A 12,023-nucleotide genomic window follows, 5' to 3' on the forward strand; every position below is an offset into this window, starting at 1 on the left:
AACTAATTTATATGCCCAGCAGTTTATTGCTCAAAACCCCACGTCATCATTTGCTAGGTGGACCCCTGTAGATGCAGTAGAGATGATGACGTTTTGGGGTCTGGTGTTTCATATGGGCATAGTAAAAAAGCCAGAAATTAGGCAATATTGGAGTACAGATGTTCTGTACAGCACCCCACTTTACCGTATGGCCATGACCCGGACTCGTTTTGAGTTAATCCTTAAATTTTTGCATTACAACGATAATGCACAGTGCCCACCCAGAGATGATCCCACCTTTGACCGGCTATTCAAAGTCAGGTCATTGATCATTTCAGTGCCAAATTTGAAGAGATGTACATCCCAGATAAATTCATTTGCATAGACGAGTCCCTTATACATTTTAAAGGAAGGGTTAAATTCCGCCAGTACCTTCCCAGTAAGAGAGCAAGGTATGGCATAAAAATGTATAAGCTGTGTGAAAGCACCTCAGGGTACACTCACAGGTTTAGGGTATATGAAGGGAAGGATTCAAGAATTGAACCGCCAGAATGCCCCCCCTCCCTCGTAGGTGTTAGTGGAAAAATTGTCTGGGATTTAGTGCACCCCTTCCTGGATAAAGGTTATCACCTCTATGTGGATAACTTTTACACTAGCATCCCCCTGTTTAACGCCCTTGCTTCAAGAGGTACAGCAGCTTGCGGTACTGTGCGCAAGAACCAAAGAGGTCTCCAAAAAACGCACATTGCCCAAGTAATGAGAAGGGGTGAAAGCAGGGGAATATGCACCGAAAATATGTTGTTGGTCAAATATAAGGACAAGAGGGATGTCCTTATACTGACAACAATTCACGGAGACAGTACCACCTCCGTCCCTGTACGAGGTACCAGTACCCACACCTCAAAACCTAATTGTATCCTGGATTACAATAGGTACATGGGCGGAGTGGATCTTTCAGATCAGGTACTGAAGCCGTACAGTCCCCTGCGGAAAACAAAAATCTGGTACAAGAAGCTGGCCGTGTATATCATCCAGATGGCACTGTATAACGCTTACGTGCTATTCCGTTCTACCAGCCAGAGGGGGACATTTATGCACTTTCAAGAGGAAGTCATAAAGGGCCTAATATTTGGGAACCAGCAGGCAGAGGGCCCCAGTACTTCTAGTACTGGCCCCCGTATTGTACCAGGGCAGCATTTTCCTGATGAAATCCCCTCCACTGGAAAAAAGGGCAGGACACAAAAAAGGTGCAAAGTTTGCTATAAAAAGGGAATAAGAAAGCAAACTATTTTCCAGTGTGACACTTGCCCCGACAAACCCGGCCTATGTATAAAGGAGTGTTTTAAAATATACCACACATCTATGGATTATTAGGTTCATAATTTCACCGTGCTTCGGGGGTCTTGCTAATGCCACATAGCACCCACCATTCATTCCACCAGAATCTGAGCCGCAAAATCCAAAAATCACTCCTTCCCTTCTGAGTCCTGCCATGCACCCAACTGGTATTTTTTGGTCACATGTGAGGCATTGCCGTACTCGGGAGAAATTGGGGCACAGATTTTGGGGTGCTTTTTATCCTTCATACCTTCTGAAAATGAAAAATTTTGAGCCAGAACTGCATTTTTGTGTAAAAAAATTTAATTTTTCATTTGCACAGCCCAGTTGTATCAAAATTGGTGAAACCCCTGGGGGTTTGAAATGTACACTATACCCCTAGATGAATTCCCTGAGGGGTGTAGTTTGCACAATGGGGTCACTTGTGGGGGGGTTCCACTGTATTGGTGCTTTGGGGGTCTTGCTAATGCGACATAGCACCCACCAACATTCCACCAGAATCTGTGCTGCAAAATCCAAATATCACTCCTTCCCTTCTGAGTCCTGCCACTTTTTGGTCACACATGAGGCATTGCCGTACTCGGGAGAAATTGGGGCACAGATTTTGGGGTGCTTTTTCTCCTTCATACCTTCTGAAAATGAAAAAATTTGAGCCAGAACTGCATTTTTGTGTAAAAAAATGTAATTTTTCATTTTCACTGCCCAGTTGTATCAAAATTGGTGAAACCCCTGGGGGTTTGAAATGTACACTATACCCCTAGATAAATTCCCTGAGGGGTGTAGTTTGCACAATGGGGTCACTTGTGGGGGGGTTCCACTGTATTGGTGCTTTGGGGTTCTTGCTAATGCGACATAGCACCCACCAACATTCCACCAGAATCTGTGCTGCAAAATCCAAATATCACTCCTTCCCTTCTGAGTCCTGCCACTTTTGGTCACACATGAGGCATTGCCGTACTCGGGAGAAATTTGGGCACAGATTTTGGGGTGCTTTTTCTCCTTCATACCTTCTGAAAATGAAAAATTTTGAGCCAGAACTGCATTTTTGTGTAAAAAAATGTAATTTTTCATTTTCACTGCCCAGTTGTATCAAAATTGGTGAAACCCCTGGGGGTTTGAAATGTACACTATACCCCTAGATGAATTCCCTGAGGGGTGTAGTTTGCAAAATGGGGTCACTTGTGGGGGGGTTCCACTGTATTGGTGCTTGGGGGGTCTTGCTAATGCGACATAGCACCCACCAACATTCCACCAGAATCTGAGCTGCAAAATCCAAAAATCACTCCTTCCCTTCTGAGTCCTGCCATGCACCCAAATGGTATTTTTTGGTCACATGTGAGGCATTGCCGTACTCGGGAGAAATTGGGGCACAAATTTTGGGGTGCTTTGTCTCCTTCATTCCTTGTGAAAATGAAAAATTTTGAGCCAGAACTGCATTTTTGTGTAAAAAATGTAATTTTTCATTTTCACTGCCCAGTTGTACCACAATTGGTGAAACCCCTGGGGGTTTGAAATGTACACTATACCCCTAGATGAATTCCCTGAGGGGTGTAGTTTGCAAAATGGGGTCACTTGTGGGGGGGTTCCACTGTATTGGTGCTTGGGGGGTCTTGCTAATGCGACATAGCACCCACCAACATTCCACCAGAATCTGAGCTGCAAAATCCAAAAATCACTCCTTCCCTTCTGAGTCCTGCCATGCACCCAAATGGTATTTTTTGGTCACATGTGAGGCATTGCCGTACTCGGGAGAAATTGGGGCACAGATTTTGGGGTGCTTTGTCTCCTTCATTCCTTGTGAAAATGAAAAATTTTGAGCCAGAACTGCATTTTTGTGTAAAAAATGTAATTTTTCATTTGCACAGCCCAGTTGTATCAAAATTGGTGAAACCCCTGGGGGTTTGAAATGTACACTATACCCCTAGATGAATTCCCTGAGGGGTGTAGTTTGCAAAATGGGGTCACTTGTGGGGGGGTTCCACTGTATTGGTGCTTGGGGGGTCTTGCTAATGCGACATAGCACCCACCAACATTCCACCAGAATCTGAGCTGCAAAATCCAAAAATCACTCCTTCCCTTCTGAGTCCTGCCATGCACCCAAATGGTATTTTTTGGTCACATGTGAGGCATTGCCGTACTCGGGAGAAATTGGGGCACAGATTTTGGGGTGCTTTGTCTCCTTCATTCCTTGTGAAAATGAAAAATTTTGAGCCAGAACTGCATTTTTGTGTAAAAAATGTAATTTTTCATTTTCACTGCCCAGTTGTATCAAAATTGGTGAAACCCCTGGGGGTTTGAAATGTACACTATACCCCTAGATGAATTCCCTGAGGGGTGTAGTTTGCAAAATGGGGTCACTTGTGGGGGGGTTCCACTGTATTGGTGCTTGGGGGGTCTTGCTAATGCGACATAGCACCCACCAACATTCCACCAGAATCTGAGCTGCAAAATCCAAAAATCACTCCTTCCCTTCTGAGTCCTGCCATGCACCCAAATGGTATTTTTTGGTCACATGTGAGGCATTGCCGTACTCGGGAGAAATTGGGGCACAGATTTTGGGGTGCTTTGTCTCCTTCATTCCTTGTGAAAATGAAAAATTTTGAGCCAGAACTGCATTTTTGTGTAAAAAATTTAATTTTTCATTTTCACTGCCCAGTTGTACCACAATTGGTGAAACCCCTGGGGGTTTGAAATGTACACTATACCCCTAGATTAATTCCCTGAGGGGTGTAGTTTGCAAAATGGGGTCACTTGTGGGGGGGTTCTTAAATTTTAGCATCTTATGGTGCCTAGAAACCTACATGGTGCCTAAAAAATAATCGGTACTTGTTTCCTATCTGGGCGCCCACGATCAAAATCGCGGTCATCGGGGGTAAAAATCGCGGTGATCGCGGTCATCGCGGGCATCGCGGGTAAAATTGGATGGTCGCGATGCCCGCGATGACCGCGATCACCGCGATTTTCCCATAGGGAACAATGTTAAAAAGGCTGATTGACCGCGATTTCACTGTTAAATGGCTCAATTGACCCGATTTGGCCATATTAACCCTGAATTAGGCCCAATTAACCCTTAAATGTCCCCCCCAATTTTTGACGCCACCCCACGATCCACGCCAACCCGAAGCGTGGCGAGCGCAGCGAGCCCGCGAGGGGCGGCGGTACGCGTCCTCCGACCTTTTCATGCCCTACTATCCACTAGGGCGTGGTGTGAGAATATAATAGTGTGGCGAGCGCAGCGAGCCACCGAGCCCGAAGCGTGGCGAGCGCAGCGAGCCCCGCGAGGGGACGCGGATACCTTCACTGTGAAGGCCGCGAGGGGACGCGCATAATTGTGAAGGTATCCGCGTCCCCTCGCGGGGCTCGCTGCGCTCGCCACGCTTCGGGCTCGGTGGCTCGCTGCGCTCGCCACACTATTATATTCTCACACCACGCCCTAGTGGATAGTAGGGCATGAAAAGGTCGGAGGACGCGTACCGCCGCCCCTCGCGGGCTCGCTGCGCTCGCCACGCTTCGGGTTGGCGTCGATCGTGGGGTGGCGTCAAAAATTTGGGGGGACATTTAAGGGTTAATGGGCTCTGTGGCCCATTTAACATTGATTCCTATGGCCAAATCGGGTGGATTGAGGCATTTAACAGTAAAATCGGGTCCATCGCGGCTTTTAACATTGATTCCTATGGGAAATCGTGAGCATCGCGTCGCGGGCATCGCGGGTACATTTATGGCCGGCCGCGACGCGACCGACACGATTTCCAAGTTTAACATTGGTTTCAATGGGAAATCGCGGGCATCGCGTCGGTCGCGTCGCGGCCATACATAAATGTACCCGCGATGCCCGCGACGGGCGCCCAGATAGGAAACAAGTACCAAATAATCTCATAAAAAGGAGGCTCCAAAATCAAGTAGGTGCTCCTTCTATTATGAAGCCTGTGGTTTGGTCAACGTGCACACTAGGGCCACATATAGGATATTTATGAAAACAAAAGAATTGGGGGAATCAATTTTTAGTCACATTTCTCTAGTAAAATCTACTGTGTTCCTTAGAAAAATGTATTAAAATTGCAAATCTGCAAAAAAAATGAAATTTTGAAATTTCACCTACACTTTGTTTTAATTCCTGTGAAACACCTAAAGGGTTAACAAACTTCCAAAATGCTGTTTTGAATACTGTGAGGGGTGCAGTTTTTGAAATGGCATCATTTATGGGGGTGTCTCACATACAAGTCCCTCAAAGTCACATCAGAACTGAACTGGTCCCTAAAAAAATCAGTGTTTGAAATTTTCTTGAAAATTTGAAAATTTGCTATTCATATTGTAAGCCTCCTAGTGTCCAAAAAAATTAAAAGGAAGTTGAAATAATGATGGAAACATAAAGTAGACATATGGTCTATGTTAGTTATTAACTATTTTGAGTGGTATGATTATTTGTCTCACAAGCAGAAAATTTAACATTTTGCAAATTGCTAAATTTTCCATTTTTTTTACGACATTTTGGTATTTTTCACAAAAAAACACAGACTGTATCGACCCAAATTTACCACTAATTTGAAGTACAATGTGTCACGAGAAAACAATCTCAAAATCACTGAGATAAGTAAAAGCAAAAAAAAGTTATCCCCACTTAAGTGATACATGTCAGATTTGAATAAAAGGGCTCTGTCAGGAAGGCAAAAACATGCTGTGTCAGGAAGGGGTTAAGGTGTGATGCCCAGAACTGAACATAGTATTCCAAGTGTGGTCTCACCAATGCCTTGTAAAGAGGCACAATCACATTGGCATCCCTTAAATCCATTCGCCGTTTAATGCATGCCAGTGTCCTGTTTGCTTTTGCTGCTGCACTTGAGCAGTGTGCATTATTACCCAAGTTTTTATCAATGATGACCCCCAAGTCCTTCTCTACAGCAGAATTCCCAGAATTCGTCCGCAAATATTGCAATTTTACTCACTACATCACTTCCTATATCATTAATGAAGACATTAAACAAGGTGGGTCCCAATATTGAACATTGCAGGGCTCCACTTTGGACTTTACCCCAGCTGGAATGTATGCAATTTACCACCACTTTCTGTCCCCAATTGTGCAACCAGTTTTTAATCCAATTACAAATCTCGTAAACCTTCATTACCTAGTTTTATTAATAACCTTTTATCAGGCACCATGTAAAAAGCTTTAGCGAAATCAAAAAGTATTACATTAACAGATTTCCATAAATCCAGCCCCCTACTGACTTCCTCATAGAAGCTTATAAAATTAGTCTTACATGATCTATTTTTGATGAACCCATGGTGAGCCTTACTTATCACCTTCTCCTGTTCTAAGAATTTTTGGATACTATCTCTTATTATTCCTTCTAATAATTTCCCCACAATGGATGTAAGGCTAACCGGTCTATAATTTTATTGGTTAGTTTTACTACCTTTCTATTGGTACTACATTAGCTATGCGCCAGTCCCTTGGTACCGTCCCCGAGTTTATTGATTCTTCGAATATCGGATATAATGGTAGTGCTATGACAGAACTCAATTCTTTTAGTATCCTAGGGTGTATTTCATTTGGGCCAGGAGATTTGTTACTATTTTGGTTTAGTAATTTATTTTTTACTATTTCCTCACTCAAACATACAGTTTGGGAGCAATCAAGAGCCGAGTATTTAATCTGTGGGAGATCTTAAGATTCTTCCCTTGCAAATTCCGAAGCAAAAAATGAATTGAATAATTCTGCTTTCTCTTTTCCTTCTATTACCAGGGTACCCTGTTTATTTGTAGTGGGCCAATATTTTCATTCCTTAACTGTTTCCCATTTATATAACTGTAGATTTTTTTGGGATTAGATTTGCTATCTGTGGATATTATACGTTCAGTCTCTAATTTAGCAATCTTGATTACTTATTACATTGATGGAAAAATGGTAGACACATAAAAAGGTTGAGTTTTTAAAAAAAAATGGTGTCAATGTCGACACCTGTTGACATGGGCCATCCATTAGTGTAACGCATTACCTCGCATGGCACACTTCACTCTCCATACTTTGGGTCTGGTGCCTCACTTTGCTTGGCACACTTTACATATTCTCAATTGTAGTCTACATGAATAATAAAGGATGAAAAAGTCCAAATAATGAAAACGCTTGTCGACCATTTCATGTGTCTACCTTTTTCATGTTGAACTTTTGACCCTGTTGACCTATTGCATGTTGACCTATTGACTGTCTATCTAGACAATGTAGAGCTATCAAACGAAACCAGGATTGGGGTGGAGGGGGTTTAGGCTGTCACAGAGGTAGAGATTAATTTTGCAGAGGGGTTGGGGGAAGGGAGAGAGAGTAGAAAGTATCAATCTGTGAGGGAGGGGGAGTTTTATTCTCTATTATCCAAGGAGCCAAACCCTGTAATAGTGTATTATACCCTTCCCAATCCATTTCCCGTTTGTGACTGTTAAATTAATCAGATTTTTAACATGCAGAATTTACCCGTTCCTTCTCCACAGATCATTATCATCGATGGACAGCATTTCAGATTGGGGACTTGCGCCACTGATACACATTAGACCCAGAAATAAATTTAGAATTATTCACTGTAATTATATGTGGCATCTAACTTTTTAAATGGGGTAGCTGTTTAATCTACATAGTATCATGTAATAATAATTTGTTTTGCTCCACAGATGGTATTCAAAAAACATGACTAGGAACCAGGCGGAGCAACTGCTAAAAACTGAGGTGAATGTATATCAAAGATCAAGGATGTGCAAGATAACTATAGAAGGGAGGTGGGGATTTATCCAATTTTTGGCTATAGGGCAGCTGTACAGACAAATGTACAGGTATACCGGTTCAGAATTTTGAAAACTATGAATCCTTGGGGTAGGAACAGTTTCTTATGTACATGTGACTTTAACCCTTGCAGTGCCAACAGTTTCTTATGTACACTGCCTTTAACCCTTGCAGTGCCAACATCTCTGTGAGAGATGTGCAAAATGTCCACTAACAACATTTGTTTTGTTTAAAAAAAGATTATATTTCCGATATTGGGTAAACATTGCATGTCATTATGATTAATAAAAATGTTTGCTTGGCAATATTCACACCTATTTTGACAAATTCACTTGGCACTCAAAGGGTTAACAATGTTCAGACATGAGTTGTTTGTTAACCATCAGGAAATGTTCAACTCTACAAGTTTAGATTTGTATCATTTTTTTATCTTATTGTATACATACTCACACTGTAAACTTTGTGGGTCAAATAGCAGCATTTTGAAGGGGACCCTAATTAATGATTTAAGAGAGATCACTGAAGCTATTGTTCATTTTATGAACTATAGTAGTGCCCTAGTTAATGTTATGCCACATAGCAGTGTCCTAGTTCATCTTATGAATGTGATAATAAACTGATAATATCACTGAAAATGTTTTAAGTAGATTTAATTCTGGTAAGGCTTATGCTAGATCGCTCAGCAAGATCGCTCAGCACACAGCGCTGCACAGCAATGTGTCAGCGATGTGTGCTGAGCAATCTCTCAGGGCCAGTGTTCTCCGGTGAGAACACTGGTCCTGACCGGCGATCTAGCTAGATTTATCCAGCATGCTGGATCTTGATCGCCGGGTGATAGAGATGCGCATCACTATCGATATGGCCCCTATACACGGAACGTTGTAGGGGCATTTTCTAAACGATCTAGTCAAATTAAGTCAGATCGCTTAGAAAATGCCCTGACATCGCCTCATTAGTCTGCTGCAGGGCGTTTTAATAGAGGAAAGGGCCTGCATGCAGCCTCCACTGTGGTCCCAGTCCTCTCTTTCAGAAAGTAGACTCTGGCACTATGCTAGAGTCAACTGCGCATGCGCAGGACTCCAGGAACATGGTGCCCACAACTTGTTTCTGCAGACATCTCCAGTGCGCATGCTCAAATCAATCAGAAATGGCCACTGTGGCCATTATCCAAGTGATTTGTGCTTGCAGGGCACAGATGCTGTTGCAGAACTCCAGAGGGGTAAGTATAATCCATGCACCCATTATAAAAACACCTATGATCTGCACTCGCCTGAGTAACTGTGGTCTCACTTGTCAACTCTTCTACAAATCAAATAATCTACATGTACATTTTATAAAGCCCAGCCTGCCAATTTGTCAGCTGCTATGGGGGTATTCAATTGGGAACAACATATTTCCAGAAAAAAAAACTTGCGAACATAGCACCCAATTTTAGAATACAGTAGGTATGCGTGATCATAATATCGGTAGCATTCGCTTAAAATTAATGCATTCAAGGCGTTTTGCTTTGCAAACCCTGTCGTGCAAGGAAAAAAAAGTATAATAATTATTGGGCAAGTAGTCTCCATGCCTCCTGGTCTTCTCTCATTAATCTGTGCTGTGAGGAGAGGTGGCTGGTGGGATATGTAGTTCTCCCTACTGCTACTTCCAGACACACATATTCTCAGAGAATGGGAGAGATTACCGGATAAAATGAATTAAGATAATTGGACACATATAACCACACTGAGTAATAAAGGATTGCAATATGGGTTAGCTATCTGCAACCGAATAGATGTCTCAAAATCTTTTTTTTCTCTCCTCTCTACAGGACAAAGACGGTGGCTTCATTGTTAGAGATTCCAGCAAAGCTGGAAAATATACTGTATCTGTGTATGCTAAACCATCAGGGTGAGTTGATGTTTAGAAAAACATACAACTTGATGGTTTGTAAAAATGATACTATAAATGAACCTTTTGTCCTCTACAGGGAAGGAATAATCCGTCATTATGTTGTTTGTGAGACAGCCGGAAACCAGTATTACTTGGCAGAGAAGCATCTTCATTCTTCTATTCCAGAACTGATCACATACCACCAGCACAATGCAGCCGGTACGGAAGCTGACATTTTATAGCAGGGATGGCTAAGAATTCTCTTCATCATTTATAGAAAAACTATTTCCCCTCACTTAAAGCACACAGCCTCACAAAGGCCCTTATTCTGATCGGTGCGGCCGGATCCGAATATGCGGCCAGCACCGTGCGTCCTAAACCCCGCCTTCCATACGGATCGCCAACTCCGTCCGTACGTGGTAAGAAGCTGTCCAAACGGAACGCACGTGTATTTCTCACGAATACACCTCCTCCATCTCAGGGAACCTCCCCCATCATTCGATGGTCGCAGAACATCGAATGCAGGGCCGAGTGGTCCACCAGCTCCCGCAACCTCAGACCACACGGGCATTTCTCCGTGCAAAAGCAGGGATCTGGGCGGGCAGCAGACATCCAGCAATGTCATATGTCCGCCCCCTACACGTGCGTCACGGCCGCATTACCATACGTACGCCCAGCGTTTTCATGGGAACGCCCATGAAACGCGGGGTGTAAACATATGGTAATTAGCCCAAACAGCCCTTCACACCCCTCTCCACCCCCTGTTCGTAGTGTACACATTTCATGCGGAATGTGGCCGTGCGTCCGGCTCGCACATGCGCAGAGATGCCTCTGCACATGCGCAGACACAAAACATCGGTGGCACGAACGCACGCGGATAATACCGCACCAACCAGAATAAGGGCCAAAGTATGATTACAAATATGTTTATGTGACTCTATTCTCAGAATGGTAGCACTGTATCTTGTCATACAATGTGGTGGTGTCCCTCGAACTTAGGACACCACGACCATGCCACCCTGCTCTGAGGACAACGACAGCACCCCTGCACTGCCAACACCCCTTGTCACAGTAATGGTGCCCATACACTGTGCTCTGTGCGTTGTACTAGATTGCATCACATCTAGTTCAAAACTTATACGATAAGCTGCAAGACCGTGCGTTTTGAACTAGATACGATGCAATCTACTTCATAAAGTATTTGCTGCACATACTTTTTGTAACTTGTAATGTGCTGTGTATGGGAGCGTGGATAGCATCACAAGCCCAAAACACTCCATGTATGGGCACCTTCAGTGCACTATTGGTGTATTCAATCCATACTGTATCCAACACACACTATATTCCGCATTGTATCCAGATCACCCTGTATCCCGCACCTGCAGTGTATCTGACACACACTATATCCAACCTGCATTGTATCCAAAACACTATACCCTGCACTGTGTCTGATGCACACTGTACCTGACCTGCCCTGTGTGCTGACCCACACTATGGACCTTATTCTAGTCCATTCGCTCCCCTGCATGTTCGCATAGGGGGTGATGGTTTGCGACTGCGCATGCACATACATATGTATGCGCATGTGCAGCCACTTGGTGTGAGCGGGCACAGGAATTGCTTATTCGCCATCCCATTCGCACTTAGTAGTGTGGGCAGGGGGTGTGGAGCCGTGTCGAGGGGTCGCGCCCATGAGAACACCCAGCTTTTCATGGGCGTTCCCATGAGAGCATTGGGCGTTCCCATGGAAATTCGCTCATGACGCGGGTGAGGGTGGCGGGCAGCTGACGTCTGATGTCAGATGCCAGCCCGCTTCCTTTACAGGGTGTCTGCAGATCTATGACACCAGAGAGGTGTCTTAGATTTGTGAGCATTGTAGAAATCATTCGATGGTCGGTGACCATCGAATGATTTCAGCCCCGCACGCAAGGATGCGAATGGATGTTTATGCTAACAGAAGGATTGGGGGAATGGCCGGACCGCACTGGTAGGTGGGAACGGGGTGGCAAACTAGCAGTTGGCCGTGCCCTTTCACACCAAGCACATGCGCAGAAATGCACATGTG

At 44.0% G+C, this 12,023-nt stretch overlaps 1 protein-coding gene across 1 annotated transcript in view; it reads left to right on the top strand.

Moving 5' to 3' along the window:
* The window catches only part of BTK (Bruton tyrosine kinase), a 180,160-nt gene that overhangs the window by 106,355 nt on the left and 61,782 nt on the right, over nt 1–12,023 (top strand). Inside the window, exons 10-12 of the mRNA XM_083159033.1 lie at nt 7,978–8,032; nt 9,897–9,976; nt 10,056–10,177. Of these exons, the coding sequence (XP_083015159.1) occupies nt 7,978–8,032; nt 9,897–9,976; nt 10,056–10,177 (257 nt within the window). The remainder of the gene's footprint in view (nt 1–7,977; nt 8,033–9,896; nt 9,977–10,055; nt 10,178–12,023) is intronic.

This window comes from Crinia signifera, chromosome 9 (assembly GCF_055691185.1).
Source record: "Crinia signifera chromosome 9, ASM5569118v1, whole genome shotgun sequence".
In the NCBI taxonomy this organism is placed as follows: Eukaryota; Metazoa; Chordata; class Amphibia; order Anura; family Myobatrachidae; genus Crinia; species Crinia signifera.